Below are 22,606 nucleotides of genomic sequence, written 5' to 3'. Positions count from 1 at the left end.
CCTGCGGTTAGAGGACATGAGGGGCCCTGTGGTTAGGGTACATGAGGGGCCCTGGGGTTAGGGTACATGAGGGTCCCTGGGGTTGGGGTACATGAGTGGCCCTGGAGTTAGGGTGCCGAGGGGCCCTGGAGTTAGGGTACATGAGGGGCCCTGGTGTTAGAGTACATGGGGGGCCCTGCGGTTAGAGGACATGAGGGGCCCTGGGGTTAGGGTACATGAGGGGCCCTGGGGTTAGAATACATGAAGGGCCCTGGATTTAGGGTACATGAGGGTCCTTGGGGTTGGGGTACATGACTGGCCCTGGAGTTAGGGTGCCGAGGGGCCCTGGAGTTAGGGTACATGAGGGGCCCTGGAGTTAGAGTACATGGGGGGCCCTGCGGTTAGAGGACATGAGGGGCCCTGGGGTTAGAGTACATGAGGGGCCCTGGTGTTAGGGTACATGAGGGGCCCTGGGGTTAGAGTACATGAGGGGTCCTGGGGTTGGGGTACACGAGGGGCCCTGGGGTTAGGGTACATGAGGGGCCCTGGTGTTAGGGTACATGAGGGGCCCTGGGGTTAGAGTACATAAGGGGTCCTGGGGTTGGGGTACACGAGGGGCCCTGCTTTTAGAGGACATTAGGGCTCCTGGGGTTAGGGCAAGGAGCGCTGAGGTTGACAGTACAGGGAGGGCCCTGGGGCCGGGGTACAGAGAGTTCTTGTTAAAAGGACAGAGGGAGGGCAGAGCCCTCCTAATCTGACCCTGTGAGCGGGGGTTGGGCAGGGGGAGGGCCCCAGGTCCAGGGGGGCAGAGCCCACCCCCTCAGACCCTGTGAGCGGGGAGGGCCCCAGGTCCAGGAGGGCAGAGCCCACCCCCTCAGACCCTGTGAGCGGGGATTGGGGCAGGAGGAGGGCCCCAAGTCCAGGGGGGCGAGGGCTCTCTGTGTCCCTGACACCAGGTGACCTGTCCGGATGTTTCCTCACCTCAGTGCAATATTAACCTGGCGGAGTCCGGACCCCTGTGCTCGGAGCAGTCACTGCTGCACCATGGACTGGAGGGGAGGCCTCCTGCCCGGGGCCCTGCTGCTGACATGGCTCCTGCCCGTGATCCTTTCTGCCAACGGTAAGTGATGCCCTCCTGGCACTGCCCCCCAGTGCCAGCTCCCCACACTGCCCACCTGTGCCAGCTCCCCACACTGCCCACCTGTGCCAGTTCCTCATACTGCCCACCTGTGCCGGCTCCTCACACTGCCCATCTGTGCCAGCTCCCCACACTTCTCACCTGTGCCAGTTCCTCACACTGCCCACCAGTGCCAGCTCCCCACACTGCCCACCTATGCCAGCACCTCACACTGCCCACCTGTGACAGCTACTCACACTGCCCACCTGTGCCGGCTCCCCACACTGCCCACCTGTGCCAGCTCCCCCACACTGCCCACCTGTGACAGCTACTCACACTGCCCACCTGTGCCAGCTCCCCCACACTGCCAACCTGTGCCGGCTCCTCACACTGCCCTTCTGTGACAGCTACCCACACTGCCCACCTGTACCAACTCCTCACACTTCTAACCTGTGCCGGCACCTCACACTGCCTACCAGTGCCAGCTCCTCCCACTGCCCACCTGTACCAACTCCTCACACTGCCCACCTCTGCCGGCTCCTCACACTGCCTCCTGTGCCAGCTCCTCACACTGCCCACCAGTGACAGTCACTGCTGCACCATGGACTGGAGGGGAGGCCTCCTGCCCGGGGCCCTGCTGCTGGCATGGCTCCTGCCCCTGGTCCTTTCTGCCAACGGTAAGTGATGCCCTCCTGGCACTGCCCACCGGTACCAGCTCCCCACACTTCCCACCTGTGCAGCTCCCCACACTGCCCACCTGTGCCAGTTCCTCACACTGCCCACCTGTGACAACTCCTCACGCTGGCCACGAGTGTCATGTCCCCACACTGCCAACCTGTACCAACTCCTCACACTGCCCACCTGTGCCGGATCCTCACACTACCTCTTGTGCCAGCTCTTCACACTGCCCACCTGTGACAGTCACTGCTGCACCATGGACTGGAGGGGACGACTCCTGCCCGGGGCCCTGCTGCTGACATGGCTCCTTCCCGTGGTCCTCTCTGCCAATGGTAAGTGATGCCCTCCTGGCACTGCCCGCCTGTACCAACTCCTCACACTGTCCTTCTGTGACAGCTCCTCACACTGCCCACCTGTACCAGGTCCTGGCACTGCCCACCTGTGCTGGCTTCTCACACTGCCCACCAGTGCGAGCTCCCCACACTGCCCACCTGTACCAACTCCTCACACTGCCCACCTGTGCCGGCTCCTCACACTGCCTCTTGTGCCAGCTCTGCACACTGCCCACCAGTGACAGTCACTGCTGCACATGGATTGGAGGGGAGGCCTCCTGCCCGGGGCCCTGCTGCTGGCATGGCTCCTGCCCCTGGTCCTCTCTGCCGATGGGGAGTGGTGCCCTCCTGGCACTGCCCACCTGTGCCAGCTTCTCAAACTACCCACCTTTGCCAGGTTCTTGCACTGCCCACCTGTGCCGGCTTCTCACACTACTTCCTGTGCCAGCTCCTCACACTGCCTCCTGTGCCAGGTCCTGGCGCTGCCCACCTGTTTAAGCTCCTCACACTGCCCACCTGTGACAGCTCCTCACAGTACCCTCCTGTTCGAGCTCCTCACACTGCACACCTCTGCCAGCTCGTCACACTACCCATCAGTGCTGGTTCCTAACACTGACCTTCTCTACCAACTCCTCACACTGCCAACCGGTGCCAGCTCTTCACAGTACCCACCTGTGCCAACTCCCCACACTGCCTACCTATGCCAGCACCTCACACTGCCCATCTGTGACAGTCACTGCTGACCATGGACTAAAGGGGACGCCTCCTGCCCGGGACCCTGCTGCTGACATGGCTCCTTCCCGTGGTCCTCTCTGCCAATGGTAAGTGATGCCCTCCTGGCACTGCCCGCCTGTACCAGCTTCTCACACCGTTCACCTGTGCCAGCTCCTCACACTGCCTACTGGTGCCAGCTCTTCACACTACCCACGTGTGCCAGCTCCCCACACTGCCCACCTGTGCCAGCTCTTCACACTGCCAACTGGTCCCAGCTCTTCACACTACCCACCTGTGCCAGCTCCCCACACTGCCCACCTGTGCCAGCTTCTCACACTGCCCTTCTGTGACAGCTCTTCACACTGCCCACCTGTGCCAGGTCCTGGCACTGCCCACCTGTGCTCTCTCTTTACATCTTCAGCTCCTGTCACACGGCTCACTAGTGCACGACTCACCAGTGATGGCTCCTTGCACCTTTCACTATTTCCAGCTTGTAACGCTGCCCTCTGGTGACATCGCCTCACTCTACCCATCAGATCCAGCTCCTTGCAGAGTGGTGACTGGTCATAGGGCTTACTAGTGACAGCTCCTCACACTATCCACCACTGCCAGCTCCTGGCACTGCCTACCACTGCCAGTTGCTCACACTTCACACCAGTGCAAGGTCCTCACAATGCCCACGAGGGGCATCTCCTCACTCCATCCGCCAGTGCCAGCTCCTTGCACTGCCCACCGGTGCTGACTCAGCATTTGCCTCACTAGTGCTAGCCCCACACTCTACCCACCAGTTCCCCCGCTCCTCACAGTGCCTGCTAGTTCCAGCCCCTACACTGTCTACAAGTCCCAGCTTCCCATCACTGCTAGCTTCTCACACTGCCCACCTGTGCCAGCTCCTCACACTGCCCACCTGTGCCGGCTCCTCACACTGCCTTTCTGTGCCAGCTCCTCACACTGCCCTTCTGTGCCAGCTCCTCACACTGCCCACCTGTGCCAGCTCCTCACACTGCCCTTCTGTGCCAGCTCCTCACACTGCCCACCTGTGCCAGCTCCTCTCACTGCCCACCTGCACCAGCTCCTCACACTGCCCTTCTGTGCCAGCTCCTCACACTGCCCACCTGTGCCAGCTCCCCACACTCCCACCTGTGCCAGCTCCCCACACTTCTCACCTGTGCCAGCACCTCACACTGCCTCCTGTGCCAGATCCTCACACTGCCTCCTGTGCCGGTTCCTCACACTGCCTCCTTTGCCGGCTCCTCACACTGCCCACCAGTGCCGGCTCCTCACACTGCCCACCAGTGCCAGCTCCTCACACTGCCCACCTGTGACAGCTCCCCACACTGCCCACCTGTGACAGCTCCCCACACTGCCCACCTGTGCCGGCTCCCCACACTGCCCACCGGTGCCAGCTCCTCACACTGCCCACCTGTGCCAGCTCCTCACACTGCCCACCTGTGCCGGCTCCTCACACTGCCTCCTGTGCCAGCTCCTCACACTGCCCACCTGTGCCGGCTCCTCACACTTCTAACCTGTGCCAGCTCCTCACACTGCCTCCTGTGCCGGCTCATCACACTGCCCACCTGTGCCAGCTCCTCTCACTGCCCACCTGTGCCAATTCCTCAAACTGCCTCCTGTGCCAGCTCCCCACACTTCTCACCTGTGCCAGCATCTCTCACTGCCCACCCGTGCCGGCTCCTCACACTGCCTCCTGTGCCGGCTCCTCACACTGCCCATCTGTGCCAGCTCTCCACACTGCCCACCTGTGCCGGCTCCTCACACTGCCTCCTGTGCCGGCTCCTCACACTGCCCATCTGTGCCAGCTCTCCACACTGCCTCCTGTGCCGGCTCCTCACACTGTCCATCTGTGCCAGCTCTCCACACTGCCCACCTGTGCCGGCTCCTCACACTGCCTCCTGTGCCGGCTCCTCACACTGCCCATCTGTGCCAGCTCTCCACACTGCCCACCTGTGCCAACTCCTCACACAGTCCACCTGTGCTGGCTCCTCACACTGCCCACCTGTGCCAGCTCCTCACACTGCCCACAAGTGCCAGCCCCTCATACTGCCCACCTGTGCCAGCTCCTCACACTGCCCATCTGTGCCAGCTCCTCACACTGCCCACAAGTGCCAGCTCCTCACACAGCCCACCAGTGAAGGCCCCTCACAGTGTTGGACAGAAGAGTTTTTTTGTGATGGACAGGAGAATGTGTTGTGATGGACAAGAGAGGACGTTGTGATAGATATAAGAAGGTGTTGTGATGGGTAGGAGAGTTTGTTGTGATGGACAGCAGAGGGTGTTGTGATGCACAGAGGGGGTTGTTGTGATGGACAGGAGAGGGTGTTGCGATGGGCAGGAGGGGGTGTTGCGATGGACAGGAGAGGGTGTTGTGGTAGCAGGAGAGGGTGTTGTGATGGACAGGAGAAGGTGTTGTGGTAGCCAGGAGAGGGTGGGTGTTGTGATGGACAGGAGAGGGTGTTGTGATGAGCAGGAGATGGTGTTGTGATGGACAGCGAAGGATGTTGTGATGGACTGGAGAGGATGTTGTGATAGATATAAGAGGGTGTTGTGATGGACAGGACAAGGTGTTGTGATGGGCAGGAGACGGAGTTGTGATGGACAGGAGAGGGTGTTATGATGGACAAGAGAGGATGTTCTGATAGATATAAGAAGTTGTTGTGATGGGCAGGAGAGAGTGTTGTGATGCACAGGGGAGGTTGTTGTGATGGGCAGGAGAGGGTGTTGTGATGCACAGGGGAGGTTGTTGTGATGGGCAGGAGAGGGTGTTGTGATGGACAGGGGAGATTGTTGTGATGGACAAGGGAGGATGTTGTGATTGGCAGGAGAAGGTGTTGTGATGGACAGGAGAGGGACGTGTGGCTCTCAGTGGTTGGTTTGTATTAGTTGACTTAAAGTGATTGGTTCGCAGTGACTGGCTTGAGGTAATGCATTCGCAGTGAGTGATCTGCAATGATGAGTTTGCAGTGGCTGATCTGCAGTGATGGGTCTGCAGTGACTGGCTTGAGGTAATGCATTCGCAGTGAGTGATCTGCAATGATGAGTTTGCAGTGGATGATCTGCAGTGATGGGTCTGCAGTGATTGGTTTGCAGTGACTAATCTGCAGTGATGGGGTTGCAGTGACTGATCTGCAGTGATGGGTTTGCAGTGACTGATCTGAAGTGATGTTTTTGCAGTGACTGATCTGTAGTGATGCGTTTGCAGTGACGGATCTGCAGTGATTGGCTCGCAGTGACTGATCTGCAGTGATTGATTCACAATGATGGCTTGAAAAAATGCATTTGCAATGAGTCATCTCAAGTGATGAGTTTGCAGTGACAGGTCTGGAGTGATGGTTTTGCAGTGATGGGTTCGCAGTGACTGATCTGCAATGATTGGTTTGCAGTGGCTGGCTTGAAGTAATGTGTCTGCAGTGACTGAACTGCAGTGATGGATTTGCAATGACTGATCTGCAGTGATTGTTTCACAGTGACTGATCTACAGTGATGCGTTTGATGTGACTGATCTGCAGTGATGCATTGGCAGTGACTGATCTGCAGTGATGGGTTTGCAGTGGCTGATTTGCAGTGATGGTTTTGCAGTGATTGATTTGCAGTGTCAGGTTTGCAGTGACTGATCTACAGTGATGGGTTTGCAGTGACGATCGGCAGTGATTGATGCAGTGATGGCTTGAACTAATGCGTTTGCAGTGACTGATCTGCAGTGATGGGTTTGCAGTGGCTGATCTGCTTTGATGGGTCTGCAGTGACTGATCTGAAGTGATGTTGGAGTGACTGATCTGCAGTGATGCATTTGCAGTGACTGATCTGCAGTGATTGGCCCGCAGTGACTGATCTGCAGTGATTGGTTTGCAGTGATGGCTTGAAAAAATGCTTTTGCAGTGATTGATCTGCAGTGATGGATTTGCAGTGATGGGTTTGCAGTGACTGTTCTGCAATGATTGTTTCACAGTGACTGATCTGCAGTGATGCATCGGAAGTGACTGATCTGCATTGATGGGTTTGCAGTGAGTGATCCACAGTGATGGGTTTGCAGTGACTGATCTGCAGTGATGGGTATGCAGTGATTGATTTGCAAAGATGGGTTTGAAGTGACTGATCCGCAGTGATGGCTTAGCAGTGACTGACTAGCAGTGATGAGCTTGCAGTGAGTGATCTGCAGTGATGAGTTTGCAGTGACTGATCTGCATTGATGAGTTTGCAGTGACTGACCTGCAGTGATGGGTTTGCAGTGACTGATCTGCACTGATTGTTTGCAGTGACTGATCTGCACTGATTGGTGTGCAGAGACTGATCTGAAGTGATGGATTTACAGTGACTGATCTGCACTGACTCGTTTGTAGTGACTGATCTGCAGTGATGGGTTTGCAATCACTGATCTGCAGTGATGAGGTTTCAGTGACTGATCTGCAGTGATGGGTTTGCAGTGACTGATCTACAGTGATGAGCTTGCAGTGACTGATCTGCAGTGATGGTTTTGCAGTGACTGATTTGCAGTGATGAGTTTGCAGTTATTGATCTGCAGTGATGGGTTTGCAGTGACTAATCTGCAGTGATTGGTTTGCAGTGACTTGCTTGAAGTAATGCATTTACAGTGAGTGATCTGCAGTGATGGGTGTGCAGTGACTGACCTGCAGTGATGGGTTTTCAGTCACTGATCTGCAGTGATGGGTTGCAGTGACTGATCTGCAGTGATGGGTTTCCATTGACTGGCCTGCAGTGATGGGTTTGCAGTGACTGATCTGCAGTGATGGGTTTGCAGTGACTGATCTGCAGTTATGGCTTTGCATTGACTGATCTGCAGTGATTGGTTTGCAGTGACTTGCTTGAAGTAATGCATTTACAGTGAGTGATCTGCAGTGATGGGTGTGCAGTGACTGACCTACAGTGATGGGTTTTCAGTCACTGATCTGCAGTGATGGGTTGCAGTGACTGATCTGCAGTGATGGGTTTCCATTGACTGACCTGCAGTGATGGGTTTGGAGTGACTGATCTGCATGGATGCGTTTGCAGTGACTGATCTGCAGTGAAGGGTTTGCAGTGACAGATCTCCAGTGATACCTTTTTGGTGACTGATCTGCAGTGATGGTTTGCAGTGACTATTCTGCAATGATGGGTTTCCAGTGACTGACCTGCAGTGATGGGTTTGCCGTGACTGATCTGCAGTGATGGGTTTGCAGTGACTGATCTGGAGTGATGGGTTTGCAGTGACTGACCTGCAGTGATGGGTTTGCCGTGACTGATCTGCAGTGATGGGTTTGCAGTGACTGATCTGGAGTGATGGGTTTGCAGTGACTGACCTGCAGTGATGGTTTTGCCGTTACTGATCTGCAGTGATGGGTTTGCAGTGACTGATCTGCAGTGATGGGTTTGCAGTGACTGGTCTACAGTGACTGTAGTCAGTTATTACTTTAAAGGGAATTATTTGTATTCACTGGTGATTTGTTTTCAGGGGTTGGTAGTGACTAGTTCACAGTGTTTGGTTCTCAGTGACTGGTTTGAAGTGAGTGGTTTGCGGCATCTGAGTCTCACTGATTAATTTCAATGATTGATTTGCAGTGACACAATGATTCACATTCAGTGACTGTTTTCCAGTGACTGTCTCGCAGATGATTGTTCTCAGTAACTCGTTCTCAGTTGATAGCTTGCAGTGACTGCTCACTATTGCTCCCACTCAGTGACTGCCCCACATTGACTTCCTCAATGACTACTCTTGCGGGCTCGCAGTGACCACTTTGTCTTCCTCTGTGACTAGCTCAGTGAAGGCATTCCATGGCTCTTCCAGTGAATACTGTCTCACTCCCTGCTCAATTAAAGTTTCAATGGCTGCTCTCTCTTACTCCCCGCTCAATTGCTGATTCACCCTGTCTATCTCAGTGACTGCTGTCGCTGACAGGCTAAGTGGCCTATCTTCTTATCTCCCCGCTCAGTGACTGGCTCAGCGACCTATCTCTCTAGCTTTCTGCTCAGTGACCTATCTCCCTGGCTCGCCACTCAGTGACTGGCTCGGTGATCTATATCTCTAGCTCCACGCTCTGTGACCAGCTCAGTGACCACTCTCTCTTGCTCCTCGCTCAGTTAATGGCTTGCAGTGACTAGCTCAGTGACTGCTCTCTCTTCCTCCCTGCTCAGTGACTGGCTTGCAGTGACTGGCTCATTGACTACTCTCTCTAGGTTCCCTCTCAGTGACTGACTCAGTGACCGCTCTATCTTGCTTCAGGCTCAGTGACTCGCCTGCAGTGACTGGCTCAGTGACCACTCTCTCTTACTCCCCGCTCTATGATTGGCTCAGTGACCGTTCTATCATGCTTCATGCTCAGTGACTGTCTGGAAAGGATTGGCTCAGTGACCGCTCTCTCTTACTCTCGGCTCAGTGACCGCTCTCTCTTGCTTCCCGTTCTGTGATTGGCTCAGTGACCGATCTATCTTGCTTCATGCTCAGTGACTGGCTGTCAGTGACTGGCTCAGTGATCGCTCTCTCTTGCTCCCTGCTCAGTGACTGGCTCAGTGACTGCTCTGTTTTGGCCCTCACTCTGTGATTGGCTCAGTGACCATTCTATCTTGCTTCATGCTCAGTGACTGACTGGCAGTGAGTGGCTCAGTGACTGCTGTCTCTTGATCCCCGGTCTATGACTGACTCAGTGGCTGCTCTCTCTTGCTCCCAACTCAGTGACTGGCTCTCAGTGATGGGTTCAGTGACCACCCTCTCTTGCACCCTGCTCAGTGGCTGGCTCAGTGACTGCTCTATCTTGCTTCATGCTCAGTGACTGGCTCACAGTGAATGGCTCAGTGACCACCCTCTCTTGCTTCCTGCTCAGTGGCTGGCTCAGTGGCTGCTCTCTCTTGCTCCCAACTCAGTGACTGGCTCTCAGTGATGGGTTCAGTGACCACCCTCTCTTGCACCCTGCTCAGTGGCTGGCTCAGTGACTGCTCTATCTTGCTTCATGCTCAGTGATTGGCTCACAGTGAATGGCTCAGTGACCACCCTCTCTTACTTCCTGCTCAGTGGCTGGCTCAGTGACCGCTTTCTCTTGCTTCCTACTCAGTGACTGGCTCAGTGATCCCTCTCTCTGGCTCCCTGGTCTGTGAGTGGCTCAGTGACTGCTTTATCTTGCTCCTTGCTCAGTGACTTGCCCTCCCCTGCAGTGACCACTCTCTCTTGCTCCTTGCTCAGTGACTTGCCCTCCCCTGCAGTGACCACTCTCTCTTGCTCCATGCTCAGTGACTTGCCTGTCATGACTAGCTCAGTAACCGCTCTCTTTTGCTATATGCTCAGTGACTCACTCTCACCTGCTGTGACTTCCTCAGTGATCGCTGTCTCTCTTGCTCTCTGCTCAGTGGCTGGCTCAGTGACCGCCCTCTCTTGCTCCATGCTCAGTTACTTGCCCACACCACGCCTTCAGTGAGTGGCTCAGTGAGCGCTCTCTCTTGCTTCATGCTCCATTATTCAACTGCAGGGACTGGCTCAGTGACCACTCTCTGTTGCTCCCTGCTCAGTGACTGGCTCAGTGACCGCTCTCTCTTGCTTCATGTTTAGTGTCTCGCATGCAGTGACTGGCTCTGTGACCGCTCGCTGTGGCTCCATGCTCAGTGACTCGCCCTCATTGGCAGTGACTGGCTCAGTGACTGGCTCAGTGACTGCTCTCTCTTGCTTCATGATCAGTAACTCGACTGCAGTGACTGGGTCTGTGACCGCTCGCTGTGGCTCCATGCTCAGTGACTCACCTGCAATGAGTGGCTCTGTGACCGCTTTCTCTTGCTCCATTCTCAGTGACTCGCCTTCAGTGATTGGCTTAGTGTCCACTCTCTCTTGCTCCATGCTCAGTGACTGGCTCTGTAACTGCTCTCTCTTGCTCCATGCTCAGTTACTGGCTCAGTGACCACTTTCTCTCTTGCTCGTGACCTACCTCTCTCTCTTGCTCCATTGTCAGTGACTGGCTCAGTGACCGCTCTCTCTCTTGCTCTGTGCTCAGTGACTGGCTCTGTGACTGCTCTCTCTTGCTCCATGCTCAGTGACTGGCTCAGTGACCACTCTCTCTCTTGTTCGTGACCACTCTCTCTCTTGCTCCCTGCTCAGTGTTTGGCTCACTGACTGCCCTCCCTCTTGCTCCCTGCTTAGTGACTGGGTCAGTGACCACCTTCTCTTGCTCAGTGACTGGCTCATTGACCGCTCTCTCACTTGCTCTGTGCTCAGTGACTGGCTCAGTGGCCGCCTTCTCTTGCTCAGTGACTGGCTCAGTGACCGCCCTCTCTTGCTCCATTTTCAGTAACCCCTCTCTCTTGCTCCCTGCTTAGTGATTGGCTCAGTGACCGCCCTCTCTCTTGCTCCCTGCTCAGTGACTGGCTCTGTGACCACCTTCTCTTGCTCAGTGATTGGCTCAGTGACCGCCCTCTCTTGCTCCATATTCAGTATCCCCCCTCTCTTGCTCTGTGCTCAGTGACTGGCTCAGTGACCGCCCTCTCTTGCTCCCAGCTTAGTGATTGGCTCAGTGACCGCCCTCTCTCTTGCTCCCTGCTCAGTGTCTGGCTCTGTGACCACCTTCTCTGGCTCAGTGACTGGCTCTGTGACTGCTCTCTCTTGCTTCATGCTCAGTGACTGGCTCAGTGACCACCTTCTCTCTTGCTCGTGACTACTCATTCTCTTGCTCCCTGCTTAGTGATTGGCTCAGTGACTGCCCTCTCTCTTGCTCCCTGCTCAGTGACTGGGTCATTGACCACCTTCTCTTGTTCAGTGACTGGCTCAGTGACCGCCTTCTCTGTTGCTCCCTGCTCAGTGACTGGCTATATGACCACCTTCTCTTGCTCAGTGACTGGCTCAGTGACCGCAATCTCTTGCTCCCTGCTCAGTGACTGGCTCATTGACCCTTTCTCGCTCTGTGCTCAGTGACTGGCTCAGTGACCGCCTTCTCTTGCTCAGTGACTGGTTCAGTGACCACCCTCTCTTGCTCCATGTTCAGTAACCCCCCTCTCTTGCTCCCTGCTCAGTGACTGGCTCAGTGACCGCCCTCTTTTGCTCCCTGCTTAGTGAATGGCTCAGTGACCTCCCTCTCTCTTGCTCCCTGCTCAGTGACTGGCTCTGTGACCACCTTCTCTTGCTCAGTGACTGGTTCTGATACTGCTGTCTCTTGTCCCATGCTCAGTGATGGCTGAGTGACCACTCTCTCTCTTGCTCGTGACCCCTCTCTCATGCTCCCTGCTTAGTGATTGGCTCAGTGACTGCGCTCTCTCTTGCTCCCTGCTCAGTAACTGGATCAGTGACCACCTTCTTTTGTTCAGTGACTGGCTCAGTGACCTCCCTCTCTCTTCCTCCCTGCTGAGTGACTGGCTCAGTGACCACCTTCTCTTGCTCAGTGACTGGCTTAGTGACCGCCATCTCATGCTCCCTGGTCAGTGACTGGCTCAGTGACCTCCCTCTCTTGCTCCATGCTCAGTAAGCCCCTCTCTTGCTCTCTGCTCAGTGACTGGCTCAGTGACCGCCCTCTCTTGCTCCCTGCTTAGTGAATGGCTCAGTGACCGCCCTCTCTCTTGCGCCCTGCTCAGTGACTGGCTCTGTGACCACCTTCTCTTGCTCAGTGACTGGCTCAGTGACCGCCCTTTCTTGCTCCCTGCTCAGTGACTGGGTCAGTGACCACCTCTCTTGTTCAGCAGTGACTGGCTCAGTGACTGCCTTCTCTCTTGTTCCCTGCTCAGTGACTGGCTATGTGACCACCTTCTCTTGCTCCATGCTCAGTAACCCCCCTCTCTTGCTCTCTGCTCAGTGACTGGCTCAGTGACCACCCTCTCTTGCTCCCTGCTTAGTGAATGGCTCAGTGACCGCCCTCTCTCTTGCTCCCTGCTCAGTGACTGGCTCTGTGACCACCTTCGCTTGCTCAGTGATTGGCTCAGTGACTGCCCTCCCTCTTGCTCCCTGCTCAATGACTGGGTCAGTGACCACCTTCTGTTGCTCAGTGACTGGCTCAGTGACCGCCTTCTCTCTTGCTCCCTGCTCAGTAACCCCCCTCTCTTGCTCTCTGCTCAGTGACTGGTTCAGTGACCACCCTCTCTTGCTCCCTGCTTAGTGAATGGCTCAGTGACTGCCCTCTCTCTTGCTCCCTGCTCGGTGACTGCCTTCTCTTGCTCAGTGACTGGCTCAGTGACCGCCCTCTCTTGCTCCCTGTTCAGTGACTGGCTCATTGTCCGCTCTCTCTCTTGCTCTGTGCTCAGTGACTGTCTCAGTGACCGCCTTCTGTTGCTCAGTGACTGGCTCCGTGACCGCCCTCTCTTGCTCCCTGCTCAGTGACTGGTTCAGTGACCGCCTTAGCTTGCTCAGTGAGTGGCTCATTGACCGTTCTCTCTCTTGTTCTGTTTTCAGTGTCTGGCTCAGTGACTGCCTTCTCTTGCTCAGTGACTGGCTCAGTTACTGCCCTCTCTTGCTCCCTACTCAGTGACTGGGTCAGTGACCACCTTCTCTTGCTCAGTGACTGGCTCATTGACCGCTCTTTCTCTTGCTCTGTGCTCAGTGACTGGCTCAGTGACCGCCTTCTCTTGCTCAGTGACTGGCTCAGTGACCGCCCTCTCATGCTCCCTGCTCAGTGACTGGTTCAGTGACCGCCTTCTCTTGCTCAGTGAGTGGCTCATTGACCGCTCTCTCTCTTGTTTTGTTTTCAGTGTCTGGCACGGTGACTGCCTTCTCTTGCTCAGTGACTGGCTCAGTGAACGCCCTCTCTTGCTCCCTGCTCAGTGACTGGCTCAGTGACCACCTTCTCTTGCTCAGTGACTGGCTCATTGACCGCTCTCTCTCTTGCTCTGTGCTCAGTGACTGGCTCAGTGACCGCCTTCTCTTTCTCAGTGACTGGCTGAGTGACTGCCGCTCAGTGACTGGTTCAGTGACCGCCTTCTCTTGCTCAGTGAGTTGCTCATTGACCGCTCTCTCTCTTGTTCTGTTTTCAGTGTCTGACTCAGTGACTGCCTTCTCTTGCTCAGTGACTGGCTCAGTGACTGCCCTCTTTTGCTCCCTACTCAGTGACTGGCTCAGTGACCACCTTCTCTTGCTCAGTGACTGGCACATTGACCGCTCTCTCTCTTGCTGTGTGCTCAGTGACTGGCTCGGTGACTACCTTCTCTTGCTCCCTGCTCAGTGACTGGCTCAGTGACCGCTCTCTCTCTTGCTCTGTGCTCAGTGACTGGCTCAGTGACCGCCTTCTCTTGCTCATTGACTGGCTCAGTGACCGCCCTCTCTTGCTCCCTGCTCAGTGACCACTTTCTCTTTCTCCCAGCTGATTGGCTGACCCTTTCACTGCTCTCTCTGCCTCCCCACAGTGTTCCTCGATGCCCGCCAGGCCCAGTCAGTGCTGAAGCGCTCCCGGAGGGCAAACAGCTTCCTGGAGGAGCTGAAACCCGGGAACCTGGAGCGGGAATGTCTGGAGGAGATCTGCAGCTATGAGGAGGCTTTCGAGATAGACGACTCCAAGGACAAGGCGGTGAGGGGGCTCTGAGGGCAGACATATACTCACCTTTTTAAATTGGTGGCAGCAGGGGGGTGCAGAAAGAAACTCTTGGATAAAACATTTGAAAGCACACACTGTTTCAAGGAGGGTGGGAAGCAATTCTAAATTTGTGCCGGTGTTTGCAGGCACTCAGCACTGGCACTTATTTCTAAACACTGGCACTTAGGTGCGACAGTCGCCCACATGGTGGTGCTTTGTGACTGTCTTTCAGTTTAGAGCAGTATTTTATAATTCCATATACTTATCAATGCAATAGGTCTCGCATTTGCTTGAGTTAGAGCTATTGGCATTGTAAATTTATAACTGGACTTTTCTTGCCACATAAATTGGTCAGCCCTGCCTCATAATTTGGTCTTTCCCTGCCACATAATTCCAGTGGCCCTGCATATAACTAAAGCACTTCCATTTGCTTTCTTCCTCTATCTGCAGCAGAACATGAAAATGTTGCCATTTAGCTTCCTAATTTAAATCTGCCATGCTAATTCCAATAGAACAGCACCTTCAGCACCCTCCACCAGAAGACAGCCACAGAGAAGAAATAAGCTGGAAGGGTCACCCAAACATATCAAGAGTGTTCAAACAGTCATAGTGTAATAAGGATGTTAAGTTGGCCTGAATCATGGTCATAACTGTAATAAGGAGAGATTATTAAAACATATACAATTATCATATAAACCTTTATCAGAAATAAACTTTTGGCATTAGACTGTAAATCGTAAAACAGCCCCTAGAGGGCACCACAACAAAAATATAATTTGTAAGAAACATGGGCATGTAACCATACTGTAAGCCCCTAGAGGGCATAACCCCATGAAAAAACAAGCATTTGCAATGCAATAGGTCTCACATTTTCGTGAGTCAGTGCTATTGGCATTGTAAATTCAGAACTGGACTTTTCTTGCCATATAAAGTGGTTAACCCTGTCTCATAATTTTGTCTTTTCTTGCTATATTTTGGTGGTCACTGGTGCCTACTGATATCAGAAACGTCTGAACAGAAATTGGAACATAAGACTGGAAAAGTATTTTCCTTTTTTTTAACAGAATAAAAACTCTTGCAAGAGATTTCACTAAAGCTCTAATGAAGTTAACAAAAGCAGAACAGCCTGAGAAGTTTTATGGCCCCAATAAAGGAGATAAGCAATGCCTGTGCGATGTCCTGAGCGCTGGCAGGGAGGGGCCCTGGAGAGAGAGCCTCTGCGAGGCAAAACAAGTTTCACATCATTGCTTCTAGGTTTAGCTACGTTAACGACTATGGCCCTCATTATGTCAACGGCGGTAATGACCCCCTACCACCGCGGCAACGGCTGCCAAAACTCCGTCATTGCGGCTACCTATCGTCTGCCATAGTATGACCATAGCCGGAATTCCACTAGAAGGCTGGCGGAATGGAATTCCGGCCTCAGTCATGCCGGCGGACGGCGGTAAGGTGGCGCTGCTGCCAGCAGAAGCGCCACACCGGTAGACTGGCGGTGTTCTTCTGGCGGACGCTGCTGCCGGAGCCAAACCGCCAATGTCATATTTTGGGTAAAGGTACCGCCAGCCTGTTGGCAGTACCTTTCTCCAAAATACCATCGTCTGCCAGGGTTGTAATGAGGGCCAATGGGTTTCTTTTGTAAATAAGCTTATTTTAGGAGCCAGCAGTAAACAAGGACAGCACTGGAATAAAGCCAAAACAAATATCAGCGGCATGGGAGGAGGTGGGAGGAAGGGAGTGCTGCAAAAAAACACAGACAGCTACCAGCCTAAAACACTCACAGTGAAAGGGGAGCAACAAAGAAATAACAAGAAAAGTTTGTCACAGAATAATACAGTAGTTGGTCACAGCTCTGAAACAGAATAAGGAGGCAGAAAAAGTCTGAACTGACCAATAGAGAGCAAGAATTTTTAAAGGACACTGCAACCAACAAATGAATTCACTTTAAGCCGTAAGAAGTATACTAAAAGCATAAACGAGGTTGAACGCTTATGCTCGACCAAAACAGAGAAAGTAATGCAGTGTAACCATATACTTAGTGCCTAGAGGGCATTTTTAGAGCTAGTAGGCCTAATGCAATGATATTACAAACTAAGCCTTAAAACACAACTTCTCCCAGCTGTAAAACAAAAGTTCTAGCCATTAGAAAGCTGAAAAGACACTGAATAGTGGGAGGAGTTATTATTTTGGGGTTCCCACTAACCTAGTGTGGGGACCCAGAGATGATGTAGACAGAAAGAGCGTTTTGAAGGTGGTCCCATTGTCCTAGGACCACCACAGGCTGATGGTGCATCACAGATGATGCTCCACTTTTCTTGCATTCCCCCCTACCGGCACCTAACAACATATTTATGATAAGGCGTACCATGGTGGTCGTTAGGCCTACAGCATCAGAATTATTGATGCTATTGTGGCACCTTGCTGCACTAGCGTCAAAAAGTGTTACCCTAGTGCAGCACAGAGCAAGGAGACCCATAGCTTACTATGGGTGCGTCATTTTAACGTCTGCTTTGAACAGGCGTTAAAAATAACGCCAAATCTTCTAAATTTCAATGTGCCGTTGTTGCGGGCTTCCTAGAGCCAGAACACTCCCTTTGCATACATTATGCCTGGCGCAGGCATAATGTGGCACAAGGGGTTACAGAGTGGCGCAATCCATGCATTGCGCCACATTGCAAATAATGGTGCAGCAAAAATGCCTCCTTAACGCCACATTAGCGTAAAGAAATGAAGCTAACGTGGCACAAGGGGGCGCTAGGGGCTCGTAAATGTGCCTCTGGGTCAAGTAACCATAAAGTCAGCCCTTATAGAGCATAACCACATGAAAAAAGAACAGGAGAAAGTAATGCAATGCAACCATACATTTATCGCCTGGAGGGAGTAATGCATTACACACGTTCAAGGTTAGTAGGTCTATTACAATGAAATTACAAACAATTCCCATAAAACATAATTTCTTCCAGCTGTAAACAAAAGCCCCCCCCCATGCGAGAGCTTAAAGAGATAATGACTGGTGGTAGGGGTTATTATTTTGGAGTTCCCACTAACATAGTGTTGGGACCCAGAGATGATATAGACAGAAAGAGCACATTGTGGTCAATGTTTTGATTGTGGTCCCGTTGTCCGAGGGCCACCGCATGCTGTTATGAGTAAAACATTTTGTGAAAGTAATGCCTTGCAAAGCATTATGGGTTAGTACGTTGATATGACTGTAATTCTTAGAACAGCCCCTACAGGACACCACAATGAAAATAACATTGTAAGAAACATGGGCAAGTAACTATATATTTAGCCTCTAGAGAGCATTGTGTATTACACATTTTCAGGGGTAGCAGGCCTACTGCAATGATATTACAAACAAGGCCATTAAAACACGAGCTATTACCAGCTGTAAACAAATGTTCCAGCCATGAAAGTGCTTAAAGACACTGAATGGTGGGAGGGGTTATTAGTTTGGGTTCCCCACTATCCTATTGTGGGGACCCAGTGTCGCGGTGAATGTTTTGTAGGTGGTCTCATTATCCTAGGACCACCACAGGCTTAAGTTATGAGCAAGAAATGCCCTGCAGAGCATTATGGTTTGAGTTTTCCCGAGTGCAGTGAATAATGTAGTATCGGCTTTCCCACGGTGTCGGGAGAAACGCTTTCACTTTGAGGATTTCTGTATTACATAAAGCATTTACCAATTTCATGTGTTTCTGAAAGAAGGCCTCTTTTTGACATGGTTATCCCCCAACTTTTTGCCTGATGTTGATGTGTCCTAGAAATTGTAGTGCCCGGGCCCCTGCTAACCAGGTTCCTTGGGCTAGGGCTCTTTCCCTATATCTGTCGTGATGCATTGGCACAATTGGATACACCCTTAGATGCCACTATATGTCCCTAGTATGTGGGCACATATGTGCCCAGGGCATGGGTACTATGGGTAGGCCCCCTGAGGGCAGCAGCACTGATTATGCCACCCTCTGGGGCCATGCATCCAGATGCACCCAGCACTGCCATTGCAGACTGAGTGCCCTGGTGCAAACCTAAAACACAACCCCAACATGGCACACTCTCTGTGTGCCCTGTCCCCCCATACAATGCATTTACTATCGGTAAGACACCCCTCTGGCAGGTCTTACAGCACTAAGGCAGGGTGCTCTATACTATATGTGAGGGCATAGCTGCATGAGCAGTATGCCCCCACCATGACCTTGCAAAACCTGGGATATAGTGAGTGAACAGAGCAGCCATTTTAATACATGTGCTGGACGCTGGTCAACACGAGTTTCTCCGCTACATGATGGCTACTCTGAACATTGGGTTGATTGGTATCAAACAACTCAGAATTATACATCCAGACTGGTACCAGTACTGGATTTATTATAAAATGTACCCAGGGGTCACCTCAGAGGTGTGCCCTGCAAAAGTTACCTATCCATGCATGGTTGCTGACTGGTCCTATCCAGCTGCCATCTCCAGACAGCCAATATACAAACCTTAGGGGAGAGCCCTGCCTCTCCGGTTTGTAAGACAATGCCCTTCCTGGGTGGAGAGCTAACACCCTCTCCCTCAGGAATGTGCACTGCCCTGGCAGTGAGCTTCAAGGGGCTCCCATCCTTGAAACTCAACCCCCACGCCTGCTGCTAGCAGCAGCTGGCCTCCCCCTGGACTGACCACTGGACTGACCTAGGCAAACCCTGAGGACCCCCAAGCTTTGCCAATAGCCCGAGATCTCACTTCAGAGTGAAGGTATCGCTCTACAAGCAAGCAAGAACCAACAAGCCAGTGAGGGTCACTTCACTGACTGGCCAATATCACCCAGACCGGAAGTTGCAGCCAGACCCGACAAAACACCGACAACCGCCAGGACCAACCCTGCAAGTGTGCCAGGTTTGGTGGCACTGTATCCCCTGGTGCCCGAACCATACCAGTACCCGAGGTACTGGTCAGTGGACATCAGACACCCAGAAAACCAGCTCCCCCAGAGCTGAAAAAGGACCAGGAGGAAGCCCCAGTCGAGGGACTTCAGGAACACCCTGGACCTCCTGCCATAGTGCCTCCGTTGTCCTGTGCGCAGCCTCAAAGAGACTCACCTCGAGCTCCAAAGGACTCCGTTGCGCACAGCTCCTGGATCACCAACTCGCTCTGCACCCAGCCACCCAGCATCCTGCAACGAGGAACCAACTGTGCCCACAGGGTCCCACACCCCTTGCGATCTTGACATCACACGGGGACCCCAAGGCACGACCTTTAAATCTGCAAGAACTACCCTTTTCCAAGTGGTCCCTCTGAGTGGCCCTGTACCTGACTTTCAAATGCTACTCCCGCCGGAACCGTGAGCCGCCCGAGCCTCTCTAGCTGGCACGGTATGCCCACCGACGGCCTCGACCAACCTGCAAAAGCGGAACCTGGTAACATAAATGTGCGATTTTATATCCATTTTTAAATATGACTGCCTATTGATTCCTATGGTGCGTAATTATGCACAGAAAGACTGCATTTAATAAAACTTCAAAATTTCATATCTTAAAAAGTACTTAACCAATTTTGATAATCGTGGTCTTAAAAAATATATAAAAATCTGAAGTATTTTTATAAATTGGTCTTGAGTTATTCCTTTGAGTGTGTGCAGTGTATGATTGATACTGCGAGTACAATAAATGCTTTGCACTCCTCCAAGATTAGCCTAACTATTCAACCAAGCTACCTCAAAAATTAGAGCATTAGGTGGTTTACTTTTTACCTCTGGAAACTAACGTGTGGTTGCCTGGACCCTCTGCACACTGTGCCTAGTTTTGCATACTACTTAGAGGGTCAGCCTCCTACATTTGGTGTATCAGCGGTGGGATAAAGACTTTGCATTGTTGATACCACTTTGTCTATTTTGTGAGTACACAGATAACTCTCCAAACTGCCTTTAGTTAATTATTTTTGATTTTTAATTGACTAAACATTTTTTGCAAATTTTTTAAATAATTGTTAGGACCCTGGTTAGGTCCCTACAACTCTAGCAAAAAGTTTTAAAGGTCCTTACTTTAGTTAACCTATCCAAAAAGGGGATTCCAAATTTCTAAAATGGTTCCAACTTTAGTAAAGTAAATATATAGAGGTCAGAACCCAGGAGCTCGACCTGGAAGCTTATGAGGTATATATTTATGCCCAATTAGGGAAACTCTGCAGACTATCCAAATTTCAGACTGGAAAGAGCCCCAGAACAGAGAAACGTAAGGTTTCTGGTGGCCCAGTATGAAAGAGACAACCCCACAGAAGAAGTAGATGATGATGATGCATCTGTAATGGGTGAAGATCCTATGGAGAATGGGGATGAGGGTACCTCCTCTTCCCGCAGCAGTTCTAGAGCGCCCACAGAAACAAAACCTGGATATTGCCAGGCTGACCAAGAGACTGGCCTTAGAGAGTCAGCTCTTGGAAAAACGGAGAAAAGAGTTGGGCGTACAACCAATCTCTGATGGCAGCATACAAGTGTTGAGGGAAAAAGCTTTCAACATTGAACTCCCAAAAGGAGTTGTCCCTCCCTTCACTGAAGGATATGATATAGTAAAATGGTTTTCTGCCTTTGTAAGAGCCTGCATTTGGTGGGAAATTGAAAAGAAACATTTGGGCACACTGATGTGGGAGTTATTCTCAGGAAAGTACAGGGATAGGCTCCTTACACTGAACGAGGCAGATTCTAAATCCTATGACCTCATGAAGGGTACCATAATTGAGGGCTTTGGATTTACAACTGAAGAGTACATAATAAAGTTCCAGGGGGCTTGAAAAAAGAAACCCAGAGCCAGACCTGGGTAGACTTTGTGGATCATTCACAAAAAATCCTGGGAGGTTGGTTAGCTGGAAACAAGGTACAAGATCTTGATGGGCTGTATACCTTGTTCATGAAAGAGCATCTGCTTACTAATCGTTTTGATGAAATGCTACATCAACATCTGGTACGCGGGGGTCCACTTTCCCCTCAAGAATTGGGGAGGAAGGCAGACCACTGGGTCAAAACAAGGGTGAAAAAGCTATCACTGATGGGGGAGACCAAAAGAAAGAGGCCAAAAGGCCGCCCCCCCAAAGGAAAGATGGGAGCCAGGGTAAAACTATGAAAGAGTCTTCTCAAGGCCCCCAAAAATCTGCACAGGAGGGTTTGCCCATAGACTTCTCACAGTCAAGGGGTGGGTACAAAGGGAGACACTTTGACCTCAGCAAGGCTTGGTGCCAAGATAGCAAAACCAAAGGGCACCAAACTGGAGACTCTGGCTGTAAAAACAAGAAAAATGCCGCTATTCAACCTGCAGTAAACACAGCTTCCAATATCCAGATGGGGTCAGTGGTGTGGCCTGACCCTGTCAGTGTCCCCGCAGAGGTAACATTAGTCACTGAAGGTGGGGTAGAATTATCCTGTGCTACCTGGCCAAGTAATATGCAAAAGTACAGGCATCACCCTTTGGTTAATGGGGAGATAATAGAAGCATTGCGGGACACAGGAGCTAGTATTACCATGGTAACTCAGCACCTGGTCCATTCAAATCAGTTCCTGGTAGGGAAGTCTTATCCTGTCACCAGTGCTGACAATGAGACAAAGTTCCATCCCATGGCTATGGTAACCTTTGAATCGGGGGGGGAGTAGTAGAGCTAAAATAAGTGGTTGTGTCCTCATCCATCCCTGTAGATTGCCTGCTTGGTAATGACCTGGAGCATCCCCCTGGGCTGAAGTAGAACTGAAGACCTATGCAGCAATGCTAGGGATCCCTGAGTGGGCATGTGTCAAGACAAGAGAGACAAAGGAATTCTGGATCCTGAAATAGTGGACCAGCCTCCCAAGATAAAAGGCAAGAAGACTGGGGGACCAGCTTCAAAACAGATCACAAGTCAGGACCCCTCTTCTCAGGAGGAGGGGTCACCCACCCTAGAGTGAACTAAGCATGAAGAGCTTGGGCCTTACCACCTAGAGCTCTTGGGGCCAAGAGGACCCTCCAGGGAAGATCTGTGCCAGGGGCAGAGAACCTGTCACGCTCTTGAAGGCCTGAGGCAGCAAGCTGCACAGGAGGAGCTAGAAAATGTCAATGGTACCCACAGGGTCGATTGGGAGGAGGGGTTCCTGTGCACTGAGACCAGAGACCTCAATCCTGGTGCAAGCAGGAGGGTGGTAGTGCCCCAGAAGTTCAGAGAATGTCTCCTCACTCTAGCCCATGACACTTCCATTGCAGGGCATCTGGGCCAAAACAAAACTTGGAGTTGGTTAGTTAATCACTTTTCTTAGCCATGAATGTCCCAAAAAGTGAGGGACTTTTGTGAGTCCTGCCCCACCTGCCAGGCCAGTGGCA

At 52.3% G+C, this 22,606-nt stretch overlaps 1 protein-coding gene across 3 annotated transcripts in view; it reads left to right on the top strand.

Annotated features, from left to right (window-relative positions):
* Positions 1 to 932: 932 nt before the first annotated feature.
* Positions 933 to 22,606, top strand: part of F2 (coagulation factor II, thrombin) — a 162,204-nt gene continuing 140,530 nt past the window's right edge. The window contains exons 1-2 of one of the 3 annotated variants that reach the window (XM_069221692.1): positions 933 to 1,099; positions 14,131 to 14,291. In XM_069221692.1, the coding sequence (XP_069077793.1) occupies positions 949 to 1,099; positions 14,131 to 14,291 (312 nt within the window). In that variant the 5' untranslated portion in view covers positions 933 to 948. Of the gene's footprint in view, positions 1,100 to 1,674; positions 1,774 to 2,020; positions 2,107 to 14,130; positions 14,292 to 22,606 lie in introns of those variants that run through there. The other 2 variants (XM_069221694.1, XM_069221695.1) reach the window with 2 other exon arrangements.

The sequence above is a fragment of the Pleurodeles waltl genome, chromosome 3_1 (assembly GCF_031143425.1).
Source record: "Pleurodeles waltl isolate 20211129_DDA chromosome 3_1, aPleWal1.hap1.20221129, whole genome shotgun sequence".
Classification (NCBI taxonomy): Eukaryota; Metazoa; Chordata; class Amphibia; order Caudata; family Salamandridae; genus Pleurodeles; species Pleurodeles waltl.
Note: the sequence above shows the minus strand (reverse complement) of the source record. Positions and strands in the feature narration are given on the sequence as shown.